Consider the following 18,489-nt stretch of genomic DNA (forward strand, 5'->3'; position numbering starts at 1 on the left):
AGTCTGCTTCAGTTTTTCAAGCTAAATCGTGGCAAGGTATTCCTGAAAGACACTTGTTAGCGTGGAGCTGTTTATGCAGTTCTCGATTCTTCTTTTAGAGATTGTTCTGGCTTCGGGCATCGTTTCAGCCTTGCGTTGTATTTATGCAAAATCCGAGCAGTACAAGTAAACATGAAATTATATTTGTGTCATAATACATGGAAAGGAAGGGAGCTGAATCCATATGTCAGCTCTTACCCCAGATGGGAACCATGCTGTCGCTCCCATCGCGATCGGCCCTTGTTTGGGCAGAGATGGTGCATCGGCGCCGCTGCAGCGTCTCGCCTGGAGCGGGTGGGTGAAGGTGGTGAAGGCAGGGGTTTTGCTGAACGGTAAACAGCGACGTGTTTCTACGCTTCTTGGTCTGCTCTAGAGAGAAAATTTCTGTGTGTTTTGAGTCCTGGAAGGAGCATTTTAAATGGATTGAGTCAATATCCCAGACCTAAATTTCTTATCTGTTTTTATAAACACGGACCTTTGTCAGAAGAAATAGTTGCTGTCAGCTAAAGTAGATCTCTGCGTATGGCAGAAAGGCGCGATTCCCACATGGCAGCGTTTGTAGGGCTTTACGGGCTGCGGGATGGCGGTACGACAGAGGAAAGGTTTTATTTTAAGTTCTGAGGAAAAAAAAGCAATGCGAAGATCTGGAAGCAGCTTAACCTGGTACAAAACCAAGGGTTGCAGCAGCCCTACTGGGCAGAGCCCAAATGGTTCAGCCAAGCCAGCAGAAGTGTATAGGAATGCTCCATCTATTTGGCAGTGAAATAACTGGAAAACCCAGTTCTGTATCCCTGCACCATGTCCGTTCTGCACTGGGGACGCGTCCCACACCCGGGTATTTGGGTTCCTCCTATTGAAAGGAAAGGGAAGAGTTTGGACTTCCAAATTGCTGGATTCTGCATCCACTCACAGCCATCGTCTGAAACGCTTAACTGCTTTTGGGGTGGATGTGCTTTACTTCTACCCAGGCTTAGTTTTATAAACTCTGTTTGTGGGGGAAGAGGGGAGTGTTTTTGAGGTGCCATCTGTCTTGAACTTGAGGTTAAAGTAGGCAGCTGGAAAACACGGCTTTCCTCTAGCTGCCGCTATCAGATGCAGTCTTTAAATCACGAGGCATCTTGTACCGTGATGTCGTAAGTCTTGAAACCACAGGATTTTTTTTAACAACTTAATTTGCAAGTCGGAACAAAGAAAGCACTGTCAAATCTAGAAGTCTGAAATGTGGACAAAGCCATGATGAGCTTTCTCATTCTAGACCTTGCATCTGAGCTGATTTCTTTTCTAGGAGACCAGAGGTACCAACTGATGAATTAATTGCTGTATTGATGCAGAACTTGAAATAGTAGCTCTCCGCACCAGCCTCTGCCCCTGAATGGCTTACTACTGTTGCAACTTCAAGTTCATAGAAAATCTTTGTTGGGAGACATGTAAAAAAAAAAAAAAATAATCTTAAAGCAAATGTTGAGCTTAAGTTTTGTGTTAGTGTTTATTCTAAAGATCCTTGCAGCTTTTAAAAACACTTCATCAGACGTGGGTGCTCGATTGCGCTGATGGGCCGTTCTTTCCAAGATAATACTGAACCATAAAACCTTTGCGGTACGGTTGCACTGTAAGCAGAGGGTTTTGCTGAATTTTGAGGGAATGGACAAGGACCCTAGGGTCAGAAGGGTGCCTGCCTATTTTAAATGTTACGTAGCTATATATAACTAAGGCTGGCTTGTCGTTGAAACTAGTCAGATGAGTCCTTATTCAGTAAATTCCAGACTTCTCTTGTTTAAAAAAAAAAAAAAAATCTTTGGCTGTTTTCTGCTATTTACCAGTGTGTCTCTTTGCAGGATTCATGAATAAAATTTTCCATCCCAACATTGACGAAGCGTAAGTAAATCCCTAGTGTGTGGTTTTTCTAAGGAGTTTGTCTAATTGTAACTGTATTTTGGCTTCACAATAATAAGCTGATGAGTTGAATAATGCTTTCATCAATCTTAAAGAGTTCAGAGTGGGGGATTTGATGGAAGTAAATGTCGCAAGTTAACTTTCAGGAGTGGGTCAGGGTGTGGGCAAGACTAGAGCTGCATGCTGCAGACTCTTGCGGATGTGATTTTTGTATTGCAACATGCTTCATTTACAGAAAATTCAAGGTTGCCCGTCCCCCTCCTCACTGGTATCATGCTGGCTTTCTAGAAACAAGGAACAGCGTCGGCTAAGCCATAGCTCCCTCTTTAGCCGAAGTTCACGCCTATACTAAAATTCTTCAAAACAGAAGATGGTTTGCCACATTTTTTTTCAGTTAAGGTTTGTTAAAGGGAGCCACACGTGCCTCAGTCTCTCCAGCAGAGCCCCACACGGGCCAACGAATTCAGTAAAGGCTCCAATTAACTTTCTTTTGCGCAGAGTATGAAGATTCATGTAGCCAAAGGCTGCCTCTCTATTAACCACAAGATAGGAGTAAATCAGAGCTTATCTGAAACAGTGGGGCAGAGGCAGGGCAGGGGAAGGGAGGGGATAGATTTTATTAAATCCCCGGAGTATTTTTGAGTGTGACTGTGTTTAATTCCATCCTTTCCATATGTTTCAGGTCAGGAACTGTATGTCTAGATGTAATCAATCAAACTTGGACAGCTCTCTACGGTGAGTTTGGCATTTCCCTGAAAGCTGATCACGTGAACATCTGTATTTGGTGTGTTAACACAACACAGCTTGCTGGAGACGGATGATCCTAGGCCAGCTTTGGGGGTTTCTTGTTTGTTTTATTTTTTTGTTGAACTTTTAGACTCCTCACTGAGCCAAGATCACATGAAAAACAAGATTTTTATGTGAAAATACTTTTGTAACCTGTTTTTATGCCAGAGAGGCGAAAATATTCCATAAACCTCACAAAGGATCGCTCCATCCATTGCTTGGCATTGTCTGGCAACTGCCTAACAGCACCCTGCCATGATTCAGCGTTGAAAGAGTGGGGTGACTATACCTAAAGTGAAACCCAGTTCCATCCACATTTCGTATGTGCATTTGAGCAGGTATTCGTTGTGCACGAGGCTATGATCTGACTTCTACAGAAGACGGCACAGAAACCGTTCCTGTATGTCATGGCAGCGTCGTTTCATCGCAGGCTAGGAGGTGGTGGTGCATCTAATGACCGCACTGCTTGCTGCAGAATGTTTTGGGTTTCCCATTAGGTCGTTTCTGGCTATAACTCTCCTTTTTAGAGATATAAAAAGATGAGCTGGCAGCTGAAGACCCATTAAAATAGCATTTAGGGAAAGCTGAAATTGTTAAAAGGAATACAGCTGAGTATCTAGTCTAGGTTGGCCGCATTTTAAAAACGCGAACTTCTTCAGATGTTCCAGTTACGCTTTGTGGAAGAGCATTCAGGGGGATGCGCACGTCAAATCCTTCATGTTCTTCCATGAAAAACTGATTTTACCTATGTAAGTTGAAGCTTTGAAGCAGTTGCTAGAGAGACAAGCTGCTTCACCTTCCTCGCAAGTACAATTTGTAAGGAAATACCAGACTTGGTGAATCCTGGGTGGGAAATTGCTATAGCAACTTGTTGAACTTTACTCCTCATCAGAATGCCTGAAGTCCTCATGTAGTAGATGCATGGCATACGCTGCACGTGGTTTTGTTGCGAGAGGTCAGCTTAGCCGTGACCCAGGTGGTGTTGCTAATGGAGGAAGAGGATGCTCTTGTGTCCTGGAAGGATCTGATGGGAGGCGGAGGAATTAAAGCGGTGTTAGCAAACCAAGCCCTCTGCTGGGGATGAACCTGCATGACTCAGTCGGCAGCAGAATCCAGTTCAGTGCAGCGTGTGCTGCTGTTCCGCAGCCTTAAATGCCACCTGCAGATCGTGGGGATGGCCGGACAAAAGCAAATTGCTCCGGTGTAAGTCCAGTGCCGATTTTTGTGCTCTGGCAGTCTGGGTTCTGCTTTGGAAGCCATGCGTGGATAGCCTCCCTGCAGCACGCTCTCACAGACGGTCGCAGTGGGGTTTCTGCACTATTTCCCAACAGTTTCATAGGAGGGCTTTCTGTGAGAGGTTTCCTAATGAGTGCTGCTGTATTTTTGTCATTGTTATTGCTCGTGAACGTGGAAAAAACTTTGGGGTTTGCTGTGCTTGCGATGTATTAATATCAGCAAGCGTGCAAAAATCTCTGGTTTTCCTTGTGATGTCAGTGATAGGTGTAAGGCACTTGAAGGTATCGGGTGTGTATTCTGTACAGAGCACCTTCCACAGTCTCTGGTGAAATCTGGCGTTAGGAAGCGCCTCGCTTGACAGTCATCTTACTGCAAACTTCCCTTGCCTTGCTGCAGGATGCCTTGAAGCTGCAAGGACGCTGGGGTGACTGCATTCGCTCTGCCCCTTCGCTCGGAGGTCATCAACAGCAGAGCGCCTACGCCACCTCTTCCCTTCCAGGGCTTTGCCTCCTTGGCTGAAGTCGGGAGGTGGCCCATTTCTGAACATGAAATGAAAAGGGGGAAATAATATTCCCCGGTGCCTCTCGGCACAGCTGTGTTGTTTGGAGTCTCACCCCTTTAAACCAGAGCGCTCCGGTGGTGGCAGAGGAAATGGGTCAGATAATTCAAGGAGCAACTAAGGCGGAAGAGACCCAGAATAGCTACCGATAAATTCATGAGGACCTCGTGTTTAAATTCCCTTCTCCTTCCCTAATGAAGAATCAAGTCCTTAGTGCTATGGTTGGGCTTCCTGCACATGTTCAACTAGTTCCTGCTAAACCAGTGCTGCTTTGGAGGATTTGAAAGAAGGGGGAAATTAATGAGGTCTCTTAAAGAAAAAAATAAAATAAAATCCCTGCGGTGTGTCCTGTGAGCCGTGGTGGCCTTCCAGGGCTCTGCTTGCTCAGCCTACGTGAGGCTTTAGTTGTCTAATGGTCACGAAGAGGTATGTGATCTAGGCCTGCTTTGTGAAGAGACTTCTCCCAAGAGCAGGTGGTTTCACAAACTAAAGTCAACTTCTTGCTGACAGTGTCTGAACCCAATCCCTAGGAGGTTTAACTGGTTTACCAAGGGCAAGGCACTACCGCGGCAGAGAATATTCTTCTAGAGCATTCTCACTGCTTTTTGTGGGCCCTTTTTGGATTAGGATCCTTCTTCCAGTTGCTGTTGCGCTTCATCCTGGAAGCAACTGGTGGCACCTGGCCGCTTAGTGTGCCAGCCATGGAAAACTTGGTCAGGGTACCATGTGTGCTCGAAAGGGCTTTATCGCTGTCCTCTGCCAGTATTGGAAGGGGCAACAGTGTCTATAGTAGAAAGATTTCAGGGTAAAACCACGTAATTTCTTAGTGGTGTCCCTGTATCGCAGAGACCGGCCGATCGCTATCCATAGCAATCGATGGCGTTACTTTTTGCAATTGGGTGATGCAGCATCAGCTGTAATGAACCCTACGCTCCTGAGTATATAAAACCATGGCCTTCCCTCCTGCTCAGCGGGGTTTATGCTGAATGGGCGACTGAAGTAGTCATAACGCCGTGTCTGTACGTCCCGGACGTGTTGATGCAGGAGGGAAGAACTGACCTCGAGTCTCCTTTGATCCTCTTCAGCAAGATCTGAAAGTGCATTTTGAAAGCACGCCCGTTGGTAGATTTGCAGAGGTGGTAACGTCAGGCAGTGGCGATGATCTGCCTGGACCTCCGGTGCAGCTCTTCCGAGGCTGTATCTTTGCTGGCGATGGAGTTAGAGCCCGGTTTTCTATGGCTGCAGCCCAGAGCCAGAGTAACTGCACAGGGAGAGCGCTTGGAGATCTCTACCCCTACCTTGCCCACCCATTTTGATGAATCTTTTAGAAAGTGAAGGGCTCTGAGGTCCCTGCCCTCTGTCAGATCTGGTTGTATTTAGCAGCTCCATGAGGCTCGGCGATGGCTGGGCTCAGGAATAGCCACACGGCCTTGTTCCTGTAAGAGGCAGGTTGAGATGGTTAACTGCTCGCGTGGTGGATCCTAGGGAGCGTTGGGCTTCCCTTCTGACCGCTCCGCTTTGATCCGTGCTGGAGGGCACTGGTGATGCTCATCCACAGGCAGGATTTCTCTGCCACCAGGAAAGAGAGACTCCTTTTAGTTAGGGAGGAAAGGGGAATCCTGATAAAAGATGCGTAGAATGTTCCCAAACAAAACCCAACAGAAAACCCCGCGTTAGAAATGCTGGTCTGCCTGGGGGTTTAATCTCTGCTCTGCGTGGGTGCGCGTGGTCCTTCCGAAGCCCCCGAGGAGAACTGATGACGCAGGGCTTGTTTCTGAACACCCCCACCGCTGAAGTGTGGTACTTGTCATCTTGGGGATGTGGGAAGAGGGTTTCGTGTATCCACAATTACTCATCGGCACCAAAATTATGTTTCCTGTTGTGGATTATTTACTGACAGATGCCAACTGGCACCAAGGTGTTAATGTGAGCTCTTGACATTCTGCAAATTGTTTTGAGTTGGAGGAGGGAGTTGTTGGTTGCTCTTTCTATGAACGCAATCATCTAAAGTGCTGTGGAAGATGCTTTGTGCTCGAGATACATCAATTTAGTCATGGAACGTAAGACATTTAAAGATGGTGATAGAAGAAGGCAGAAGAAGGAGAAGAATTCAGTGAGGCGTGAAGCACAGCACTGTTCCTTTTTCTTTTTTTTACTTTTTTTAAGCCAGGGCTGAGCCTCGATGGGAAACAAGGCAATTGTGTCCTCCTTCTTCTTTGCTTAACCCACAGATCTCTGTATCTACGTTGTTGGGATGTCGAGTAGTTTGTGCAGTTAGCCGAGGAGCAGCAGCAGCAGGAGCTCTCTTATCAGCCGTGTATGTGCTTTCCCCGATGCAGTTTCCTTTATTTTAACTTGTACCCAGATTTTCAGTGCATTTGCCCTTGAAGCTTTGTGCTGCTGTTCCAGGGCTGGTGCTTGCGGGATGATTAATCAGACTGACTGTGGGTCTGTGGACGTGAACAACTGTGTCTTTCACTTGCAGATCTCACCAATATATTTGAATCGTTCCTGCCCCAGCTGCTGGCCTATCCTAACCCTATAGATCCTCTAAATGGTGACGCTGCAGCCATGTACCTCCACCGACCAGAAGAGTACAAACAGAAAATTAAAGGTAAGGGTGAAAATAACATATTGCGGAATGAGTGGCATTCCTGTGATTCCACCTGGGGGGAACGAGGACTGTCTTTGCTGCACGTTTGCGTGTCAGTGCCCATTCCTTCCCATTACAGGGGCCCCGTCCATTGTAAATGGGGGCGGTGTCTGAAGGAAGGGGTGAATGAACTGCTGCTGCGGTCTGTGCAGTGTGTTTTTAAATCTGGCAGGGTTTTTAAATCAATTAGCAGACCCTACGCAGGGAAGGCTGTCAGCAATCCTGGGTTAGGATTCAACACGATTTTGAGAGATGGGAGAAACGATTCTGAAGAAAAGGTGTGCAACTGAAGAAGGGACAAGGAAAAGTGCTAAACTGAAACGGGAGCATCTAGTTGCACAATTACTGGGTAGAAGGTGGCTTGTTGGCAGTTCTGTGGAAAGTGATCCGAGAGCAGCAATCAAGGAATCAGCGATGCTGGTGCAGAAAGCCCTTTTGTACTGTGACAGAGCAAGAATTTTCTGTAAATGCCAAGTAACCCTTCCTTGCTACTTCCTAGTCCAGCGGAGGCTTACTAGTGCTGTGCCCCGTTCAGGGACTGCCATTTAAGAAAGCTGCAGACCAATTAGTAAAGTCTGGCAGGGTGTAACAAGGGCAGATGGTCTTGAGGATGTGTCTTAAGAGGAGAGAGGGAAAGAATTGGAGGAGTTTAATCTAGAGGACCAAACAGGGTTCGTACCAAAGGTGCCTTCAAAGAGGAAGGGAATGATTTATCCTGTGATCGGTGCGAGCAGGATGTGGTCACAGGCGTGTAACGCGGCTGGGGGAGCCCAGGCTAAACATTAACAGTGACCGGTGAGGGTAGGGGAGCGCTGGCGGAGCCGGTGAGGGTGCTGGTGTGTCTGCTCCTGGAAGGACGTGTTAGACAAGGCTGAGAAATGGGGGCAGTACCTCCCTGGGGTCAGGGAAGGCTCCCACTAAGGGCTCTCAAATACTTTGGATAAGCCTGGCGATAGAAGGACTGTCCTAGCAAGCTGGTAAGTGAGACACAAATGGAATTAGGCTTGCAAGCATAAGAAATAAGGTAAAAAATAAGAATTGCACTTTCAATGTGCGCTCTGACTTCCCTAGAATCAGCTGCCTGCAGACAGGAGCAGGGCGCCGTTTCCCGATGTGACAAGCCTATGGCAAAGCCACGGACTTTATTTCTCCCCTGATCCAGTGAACACAATCAGCATTCAATCTAGCGGTGGGAAATTTACAGCCTTTGGCCCAGATTTGGCCTTCAATTAAGTTTTTAAGAGACTATGACCACCTGATTTTTTTTTTTTTTTTTTTGTTACTGAATAACCATAAAACTTGTTTGTCCGTGGGAGTCCTGCCAAAAAGGCTTGCAGGGCCTGTTCAACAAGGAGAGCCTCCATGAGCAGCACGATCTAATCGTCTTCCCGGTGTAGCAGCTTTCCTAACGGAGTGTTGTGAAAGCTCACGCGTGTTCGGAGAGCGCAGGTATCCCAGAAAGATGTGGGATTTGGTGGTGGAGTCCTTCCATCAGCTCTGCCACGTCACTCCGGAGTGGTTAAACCCCGAGTCACTTTGTTCTGATGCGAAATGACTCTTCATCAGCTGCAATTTTTGTTTGAGGGCGGAACTACAAATGAGGCCAAGCAAAGCTGTGATTTAAATACCGAGTTATTCAGCCCACTTTGCTTGACTCCTCTGACAGCTGCATGACAGGATCGTAAGAAAACTACCCTGCAGATCTGGCCTGCTCAGTATCCTGAAGTCCATTGCCTGTTTTTTCCTATCAACAAGCTTCCAGGCAAAATGGTTTGTCAGATAAAATCTTCAGGGCCAACACAAGGGATGCTTTGAGCGTCCTCTATGCTTTAACAAAACGGGAGTAAAAAAAAAAGATACACCCTTGAAAAAAGTCAATGAACTGATGCTAGCCAACCGCAGGTGTTTCAAGGAAGATCTGAGGACATCCCTCAGGGAGGCTAAATGGGATAGTCTGCTCCCTCATTTCCATCCCGACAGCCAGGTACAGGCCGTGAAGATGATCTGGAAGGAGTTTTAAGTGCTTGCAACGTCTCATGTTCCATATACCCAAGAGTCCGGCCTCTGCTGTCTCTTCCCAGGCTTGCGTGACAAGTATAAGATAGGGCTAAACACTGTCATTCCTCATATTGTAGCGTTTTTAAAAATAGCCTTGGACATGTTAAAATTGATGTAATGGATTGTAGCAGCTTCTCTGGTCTGGGAAACTCAGTAGTGCAAATACATAATTTATTGCTGCTTTTCTTCATTTTTTAGTTATGAGCGCATAGAACAGTTGTTTCACATAGTGGTAGTGAAGAGATGGGTGTAGGCTTAGAGATGTGGCCCAAGGTTTGTAGCTCCTCTGATTCTTGGTATGAGACCCGAACAAGTAAGGATTTATCGTGAAACTTGTAAATGACCATTGATATTACCATATACAGCTGGAGACTGTGATTCTTAGCACTGGAGCCTTCAGGTAGATGAAGTAGTTCATGGACACAGAGCCAAGTGCTCCTTTAAGATCTCCCTGACGGTCCTTGGTGCGACGGCTTGCCTGATGACTGGCAGAGCACCGGAGGGCGGCCTTCAGATACGCAAAAATGGCTCAACGTTTTCTCGCGTTGAGCTGTTGGGAATTGGTTCTTAACTCCCATGTGTGCTGCTTTTCTTTCTCTTTGGTAGATCTAATAGGAAAACAACTTTTGGGAGGGTGGTGGCGGTGAGTAACAGCAGCTGAAGGGTGCTGAGGGGCAGGATGAGTGTGTGCTGGGAGCAGAGGACATCTCTGGGAGCAGTTCTCCCATCCCACATGTCGGCTCTGAAGTTCCAGTAGAGTCCTTTGAAACACCAGTATGGCTCACAGGCGCGTACGAGCCACGAGGCGTAACCACAGCTTGTTCTTGTTGCTCCAGGGTTTAAAAACAGATGAATCAAAGCCATGTTTCCCTGGTAGGAATGGTTGCATCAAGGCTTCCCCTTCTTGAACAAGCTTCTGTGGAAGACTCTCAGTATTCAGATGTTGCGGTTTTCTTCCCTTAATAGACGGAAGATCCAAGTTCAATACAACATTCAGCGCAGAAGCTCCCTGGAAGTTTGACCTTTCCCAGATTAAAACTTCAGGAAAACCCAGCCCAGGGGCTTGGTAGCTTTCCTGGGTAGAAGATGACATTTTAAGTTTGAAGTGCTTCAAGCTGTGTTTTAGGTTAGGCTCAAGCAGGCCTTTTCCAACAGTAAGAAACAGTGGCTTCCATGTCCGAATCTCCACTGGCCCAGAGAGCACTTGAAGTAGTCAGTGAAGAAGCGCTGCTAGCCTCCTGACCTGCCGCGGTCCCTGGCTTGTGGCTACAGTGTTTGGGGACTCCCGAGGCAGCTACGGCAGTTGTTTAGGTGGGTTTGGGGTAAACGTAAAGGGAATGTATTTCTAAGGTGCCCAGTAAGGGGTTGCCTTTGTCATCCAAGGACATCCAAAGTCTTAGAGCAAAGGAACTTGGGTTCCCTTTGCCGGATTGTGCAATGAATAACAATTTATCTGGGTAAACACCCTTTTTCCAGAGGGAGATTAATTCTTGGAAAGCTATGGGAAGGGAGTAGCTGCCACAAGGATATGTCATGTCGGCATCCCATCCCCTTAGCTCCGCTTGTCGTCTACTGCCAACCCACCTTCCCCTGTAAATTCTCTGAAGACACGCTGCTTTTGTGGGTCCCTCCTTCAGTTAGTCCCTCTCATCTTTAAACCGTTAGGTCTGTCACACCAATTCTTCTCACTTTGCAGTGTCCGTCTCTCTTGGCAGATGGTCCCTGTCCCAGACTCTGCAACTCCTGTTCTCCGGTACAGGCAGGAGACGTGATCAGGCAGGGCCTAGGCTTCATGGTGACACAGGCAAGCGCCTTCCAAGAAGGGGGTTTTCGGTGGCCAGGACCTGAGGATGGAGCACAAGGGTGCTTTTCTGTTGATACACCGTGGGCTCCAGCAGCCTGAGGGCAATCCGAGACCTCGGGCGCTCCGTGCTTCCCGGTGTTTACATAGCTGCCTTCAATACTTTATCAGTTCTTAACAAGTTCTTGTAAAAGAGATTTGAACAGCTGCTTCTGTAGTCCGAGCAAGCAGGTTAATAATGTGTATTAAATAGGCGGACCGAAGCTGTGTGCGTCATTAGATGGAGAAGCTGAAGCTCCCTGGGCTCAGAAGCACCTTCCAGCCAGCTCTCGCAGCTTTTCCAGGGTGAAGCAGGTCTGCCAAGGCCACCAGCTGCTCCATCCTGGGAACTCCTCCATAAAGTGTTGGCTTTGGGTTGCTCTGTCCTTACTCGTGAACCCGGAGTAACATGTTTGGGCTCAGTGTCCCTACGTCAGCTCCAGAAATGTGGAAAAAACCCACAATGATGATGCAGATCTCCTGCAGAGTATTGTCCCTTCCACTAGGCTGAAGGGTGGAAGTGTAGAGGGAAAGAGGGACACCTTTAAGGACAGCCAGGCTTTGCAAAGCGGAGTCTTTAAAAGCTGGGGTGTAGCACTTGGTTATCTGGCATTAGCTGCATCCTCCCGCAGCTTTGTCAGTGCATCCACCTGCCAATATGGTATGGAATAAAAAGCAGTGATCTGTGCTCCTGGAGGAGAGATGCTCCTCGTGGACCTCGTTCTCTGGGAGGAATTAAAGAACATACAGTTGGGGCGGCCACTGGGCTGAGACTGGGATGCGACATTCGCATTTCCACGCACGGGCTTATCTTCGAGCACAAAGGGATGGTGGTATTCCCTCTTTCTTCAGTTATTTAATACTGCCGTTCGGAGGAGGCTTTGTCGGTTTTGAGTCCCTTTTGTATCATAGTACCTTCGTATCTGGAAAGATAATGAATTCACAACTGGAATTCCCCAACGGCAGCGTGAGCGCAGCACCCCTCTCCTCCGCGAAGTGCGTGCCCCGCCGCGAGGAGGAGGTACTGTTGGCATACTGAGGTTACACCACTTCTTCATACCATGAAGCCGCTTTCTCAGTGTGAGGCGGAAAAGAGGAGAAAATACGAGGAAGACTTGAAACGGAGGCTGAGCACCCCTTCTTTAGCCCAGTTTTGTGTCAAGCTTTCACCCCTGCTCCATTCTGCACGGCGTGTAAGGAATAGGCTTTCTCTGCTGGGGCCGCCAGCCACTCCTCGGATCTCGGAGCAGACACTGCGGGAGCCTCCTGCAGCCGTGAAGGAAGGAAAAGGATTGCCAGACTCGGTCTGACTGATCCGATCTGACTGAGCCGACTGATGCGAGGCTGCCCCTCGAATGCTGTGCTCAGCGCTGGGCCCCGCACCCCAAGGCGGCCATGGAGGGGCTGGAGCGTGGCCAGAGCAGGGCAGCGAGGCTGGGGCAGGGGCTGGAGCACAAGGCTGGGGAGGAGCGGCTGGGGGAGCTGGGGGGGCTCAGCCTGGAGAAGAGGAGGCTGAGGGGAGCCCTCATCGCTCTCTGCAACGGCCTGAAAGGAGGCTGGAGCCGGGGGGGTCTGTCTCTGCTCCCCAGGAACAAGCGCTGGGACGAGAGGGAGCGGCCTCAAGCTGCGCCAGGGCAGGTTTGGGTTGGGTATTGGGAAAAACTTCTTCCCCCAAAGGGCTGTCAGGGCCTGGCCCAGGCTGCCCAGGGCAGGGGCTGAGTCCCCATCCCTGGGGGGATTGAAAAGCCGGGGAGATGTGGTGCTGAGGGACATGGTTTAGTGGTGGGCTTGGCAGTGCTGGGTTAACGGTTGGACTCGATGATCTTAAGGGTCTTTTCCAACCTTAACGATTCTGTGATTCTATGATCCGCTTTGTGTTGCCTTTTTGCTCTGTCCCTCCACGCAGAGGTGACCGTGGAAGCCGCACAAGCCACGGTCGGCAGCGATTAATTTACCTGCCTGCAGGAATCCCAGTAAACTAGTTTTCCCGCTTGCCGTACAGCTCCCTGCTTGCTCCTGGCTGAAGTTCAAGGTGTTGATCTGGGTGCCTAGAGCCAGTGTGGTTTGGACCCCGCTGTGAGACACGGTTTCCATCGGTGACCTGCAGCGCGGTGGCCCGGCTCCCTGCGGCTCCTTCTCAGCTGATCCTATGGCTGCTGGCTGCTGTGAAGCAGGTTGCAAGAGTTGTGCTTTGAAAACAGAGCCGGGGGCAGACCTGTGTTTATTTCAAGGCTGGGGAAGGGAGCTTTTGCTTTTTATTTAGGGGGGGGAAAAAAAAAAAGTGCAGCTATTTCTGCAGTAGTCTTCTGCTCCGCTTTCTCTGTCTGTCCTTCCTTAAACTCCGCATAAGCTAGTCTGGAAGTTTAGCCTGGCTCTCGACTTGGCTTCAGTGATGGTTGTTCTCTGCTATCAGTTTAAACTCTCAGATCTTCATTTTTTTAAAGTCAGGCTACATGGCTACCATGGCTTTTTAGGCTTCTTCTCTAGGTCGCCACATCCTATTTTGGCTGTAAATTGGATCCTATCCTACTAAGCGAGATGTGCCATACCGGGGAGGACTTGGGTTGTTTCCAGCTACGAGTGTGCGTGATGCTGACGTAGGAGCCTTGCGATCATACTTGTTTTCAAGGGTCTTGCGCGTCTCTAAGGTCTCCATCGGGTCTGTTGACGCGTTGTTGGACAATGCTGCCTTTGGTCTGAGAAATACGGTAACCTATATGACTTCTCAAACGTGACGTGACCCAACCAGCCCTCAGTCGTAGTTCACCCATCCTCTGACTGTTGAATATATGCTGCTGATATGTCTTTTCTTTTCTGTCACGTACAGAATACATTCAGAAATATGCAACAGAAGAAGCACTAAAAGAACAGGAAGAAGGCACCGGGGACAGCTCGTCCGAGAGCTCCATGTCCGACTTCTCGGAAGATGAGGCTCAGGATATGGAGTTGTAGTAGAAGAGGCAACCTGCTTTTCAGAGAGACTCTAATTTCCTAACCATGAGAAGCAGACTATAATATTCATATTTAAACAAAGCAATTTTTTTTATTACTAAACAGGTTTTTATGAATAATAGCATTGATATATATATATCACCCTTTAGATCTTGATTTTCTTGGTCATTTCTCGAACCCGAGGTGCATAGCATATTCCCACATTCCATTTTGGTAGCAATATGCAGCCCGAATGCATGCATTCAAATTCCATTTGGCCAAGTCAACTTGTGTGCTACTGAACTGTCAGCTAAAACAGCTGCCCTGGTAGGTAGGGAGTTAGCAAAAAGATGTTTGCTTTCTTATCGATGTTTCCAAAGACACCACCTTGGATGCTAACGTGGAACAGCGTTTTCTCAAAGTGTAAAATCTGGGGGATGATATACTAACCGTGTAGATCAGACAGTGGAATAAAAGGTGCTCCTTCAGGTCAACCTTGCTGATCGTATTTTACGTGGAGTCACATTTAAAAAAAATAAATAAATAAAATAAAAACAAACAATACAAATGCATGGAGCTATTCAGAGCATTGAAGCTTAAAAATTTTGACTTGGATTTTAAGTCCGTTTTTATATGTGGACTCCTGCCTGCCCTTCTGAACTGTAGGGACTGACAACCACTGGTCTATTTGCTTTTGGGACTTTTGAAAGCCTTCATCGGGATATTATTCACTTTCTTGGTCTGGATTACGAGCTGTTCCCTTTTCGGGAGGAAAAAAAAAAAAAAAATACAAACCACAAACGATGCTCTCTGAACAGTGCTTTGATTTGGCTGGAGCACATGTGAAGTCAAACTCTTACTTTGTCATAGTTTTGAAACTGCTGCCCTTTAATGGCTTCAAGTTTGCTTTTTTTCTTTTTTTTTTTTTTCTTTCTCTTGCTTGAAGTATGGTTAAACACCTCGCAAACACTCTCCAACTCCTCAGAGGGTCCTCTGACCAGATGGATTAGCCTTGCTGAGAGCTTCAGATCCACGAAGATTGGCCCATTGGCTGTAGTCCACGAATCCATCGGCACTGATTTTATTTTCCTCCCCCCCCCCCTTCTGCACCAGCTTGGTTAGCCATCTGCTTGTGTGTGTACAACAGGATTAAAATTTCTTAAAAGTTAACAAAGAATATGATCTAGAAAAATTTGAGATGAATAAAAAAAGCCTAAAAGCACCCGTTGAGGAAGCAAGTGAATCTGCTCTGTTCTGGTTTTTGTTGTTTTGGTTTTTTTCCCCAGGATGCTTCTGAATTGAAATGTTTGATTTCTCCTGGTGTCCTTCAGCAAGCTGAGATTTTTTTGTTTGTTTGTTTTAACGCTATAAAATCTAATATAGTAAATGTCTCCCTGGGATGCCGGTATACTTGAATTTGGAGAACTGTGCATTGCAGAGTCAAACCAAGATGGATTTTTAAAGCTGAATGTTACCTGCTGAATTCTTTTGGGGTTTTTGGAGGCGTTTGGACGAGATGTTTTAATTTGTGGTGCAACCTACAGGACAGTGCATGGGAAAAAAAAAAAATCAACCCACCCTGAGCAACTCTCGAGCAGAGTTTTGAATGTCAGACTGGTACATTTGTCATTTTCCCAGAATTGTGTTGTGGTTTTTTTTTTTCTCCTTTAGAAATGCCACCGAGTTTTGAGTCATTGGGGTTGGAAGGTTACAATCCTATTTCTAATTCATAAAGCACAATCAATTTATTTTTTTTTTTCTTCTGGAAAAAGAAAAAAAAAAAAAAACCAAACCTCGTAAAGTACCACTTTGCTTTAGCATGATTTTCCTTAATAAAAATATACAAAGAATTTCCTTTATGTTAATTACGGGCATGAAGCAAAGGTTTTTCCTCTCCTTTTTCCCTTTTTATTTTAAAGCAGTAATGTTAGGGCTGTGGCTAGTGACTGTGCTGAAGTTCTCTATCTAGCATTTGTGGCTTGTCGGAAGGGTAATATTAACTATTTAACATGTAATGGTGTACTTAACTCTTATCTAGCACGCTGTTTTTCTCATTACTTTGGGGAGGGAGGGGCCACGGTTTGCTGGCACTGTTTAACTTGCTTACCTGCTGACCTAGCAGTTTGCTTGTGCTATAACCTTTACTGTAGGTGCTACTTAGGAGTAGAGTAAGTGCTGGGTGGTGATATCAGTTTAAAAGATAAAAAAAAAAAAAAAAAAAAAAAAATCACAATAAAAATTTGTATTTTTTCAATATTGTATAAAAATAGTGTTCTAATTACCTCATCCCCCTTCCTTTGCAGGTTTTTCTTCCCCGTCACTCCATCCCCTAACTCGGATTTAGTGCATCAAACCGCTCGCACGTTCCCCCCCCTCCTTTTGTGAAACGCGTATTCTGCTAAACTGGGATTCCCCCCCAAAAAAATACCGGTAAAGCCGCCGTTGGCCAGGGCCAGCTCCTGATCCGGGCTCGCGGAGCTCATCCAAACTGCGCCAGCTGGCAGCTCAACAGGTCTAGAGCCACGAAAACGCGCGTCCCCAGCAATTCCCGACGCTCCCGAGCTGTGGCAAAGCTCACCGCCCCGGCGCGGAGGGTTGCCCTGTGCCCGGCGGCGGAGAAAAACCCGGCTGCCAAAGTGCTGCTTGTAAAAAAAAAATAACGTCTGTCCTGGATGTCAGATGCTTCTAGGGGCTGAGGTGGACCGGGGTCCGCTCTGCGGGTCGGGAACGCCTGCTCCTGGCCGCCTTCCACCCCTCTGCTTCTTCCCCTCCAGCATTTTTCACCTCTTTTTCTTCCAAATCTCCCTCCTTCTCCCAAAAGAAACTTCCCCCCCAAACAGTTTGTAAATAAAACTACACCTACATAGTCTGGAAGAAAAGGTGGAGCCATACTGAAGCAAGATAGCTCTTTTTTTGGTTTTGGTCATCTTGAGGGTTTTTTCTCTTCTTCAGGAAAACAGTGGTGGTGTCACCTCGTGCTCTGTCAGGGTGACGGGAATTTCTCAGCCAGCCCGCGACGGACCCCGGCTTGAGCTCCCCGCTACCAAAACTTGCCACAGCCCCTTGGCGCTGTTTTGGAAACAACCTTTGGCTTCTATTCCTGTAATCTCTCCTTTTGCTGGTGAGGTTTTTGCTGTGACGTGAAAAGCTGAGTTGCCGTGTCCCTCGATGGTGGCACTCGGGGCCGGTTGGTGACCCTCCGTGCCGAATTTCTCCCGAAACAGGTCGGTTTGGCGGATGCAGGAGGATGCCGGCGCGGGGACGGGCTGGAGCAGAGCTTTGCCATCGTCCCCATATGGCGCGGGCTTGTCCTCTTGCCTCCGCCGTGTCCGTGGTTGAACCCCAACCCGTGTCTCTCTTCTTTACGTGTCTACCGTCCCTTAACGCGTGCCGGAGGGACGGGGCTCCCCATCCCCGCCGGGCGGGTGCCGTCCGCCGGCAGGGACCCTCCCCGCAGACCATCGGGAAGGCTGGGAGGTGTTTGACGATTTTCTCTTTTATTTTTTTACTTCTTTTTCACTCGTCCAAGTTCTGCTGGCACTTTAGCGGGGGTGTTCGCAGCATGAGAAATGGCCATGAGTTTACTGCCTGTGTTTGGTACCTATCGTGTGATACTTGAAGAGATCAGGGGTGTTTTGCCCTTTCTTTGAGTCGGCTCTTTATTTTTTTTTCTTTTTTTTTCTCCTCTTTTTCTTGCGTTGTTGATGTAGTGGGCACATCTACCACCCTGACAAAATGCCTCTTCTCTAAAAGTATAACCTCTCCAATAGTTGTGTATAATTAAAGAACTGTAAACTTTTTTTAAAATAAAATATGTATATACCTTGAAGCTTGGCTGGTGCTTGATCGCCGAGAGCTTGGTCTTGCAGGAAAGACCCTGGACCTTGCGGCGTTGACTTTGCGTCCCACCACGGCTTCACCCGTGGCCCGTCTATGCCAGATCAAAGCCGTCCTGCGGCATCTTCTGCCTGGAGATGATCGGCTGGAGGTGGAAGGAGAGGTTGTTGCGCACACCCAACACGTGGATGGTAGTGCTCGGGGTAGCCGGCTCCTTCTCCAGCTGATTGCCAGCGGGTGATGTCCTTCCATGCCCAGTGACCGGGGCACCAAAGCTGATTTTTAGGGTCTTGGGCTGGAAATGAGGGATCAGTGCAGCCGCGGGGCGTCCGTCCGTCCCTCCCCGTCCCTCCACCTGTGCGGCCTCGTAGCGTGGATTTCTTTCGAGGTCTCCTCTTGCGGCGGGACAATCATTACAGGTAATGCTGCCAGAGATGCCGCAGCCGTCGTGGGAGCCGTCTTTGGTGTCCTGGGCCGGTAATTACGGCAGAGGTGGCTGTTTTCTGTATAATCACGCATAATTTTGGCTTGATGTTATGTGGGGATTGGGGTAACGTACACGGGGGCTGTCACCGGGAGTGGGAGCCGTTCAGGGACCCCTGAATTGGCGTTTTGGGGCTGTGGATGGGCCAGGGAAGGGGACAACAGCCTGGCACG

At 47.9% G+C, this 18,489-nt stretch overlaps 1 protein-coding gene across 5 annotated transcripts in view; it reads left to right on the forward strand.

Moving 5' to 3' along the window:
- The window catches only part of UBE2H (ubiquitin conjugating enzyme E2 H), a 53,977-nt gene extending 38,190 nt beyond the window's left edge, over positions 1-15,787 (forward strand). Inside the window, exons 4-8 of one of the 5 annotated variants that reach the window (XR_014227888.1) lie at positions 1,875-1,914; positions 2,615-2,667; positions 6,999-7,127; positions 10,061-10,535; positions 11,279-11,311. Coding sequence is in view for 4 of the 5 variants with exons in the window: in XM_082309301.1 (XP_082165427.1) it covers positions 1,875-1,914; positions 2,615-2,667; positions 6,999-7,127; positions 11,279-11,472 (416 nt within the window). In the remaining variant the exon portion in view is untranslated. The other 4 variants (XM_082309301.1, XM_082309299.1, XM_082309302.1 and 1 more) reach the window with 4 other exon arrangements.
- The last annotated feature ends 2,702 nt before the right edge of the window (positions 15,788-18,489 follow it).

This window comes from Platalea leucorodia (genome assembly GCF_965183815.1).
Source record: "Platalea leucorodia genome assembly, chromosome: 4".
In the NCBI taxonomy this organism is placed as follows: Eukaryota; Metazoa; Chordata; class Aves; order Pelecaniformes; family Threskiornithidae; genus Platalea; species Platalea leucorodia.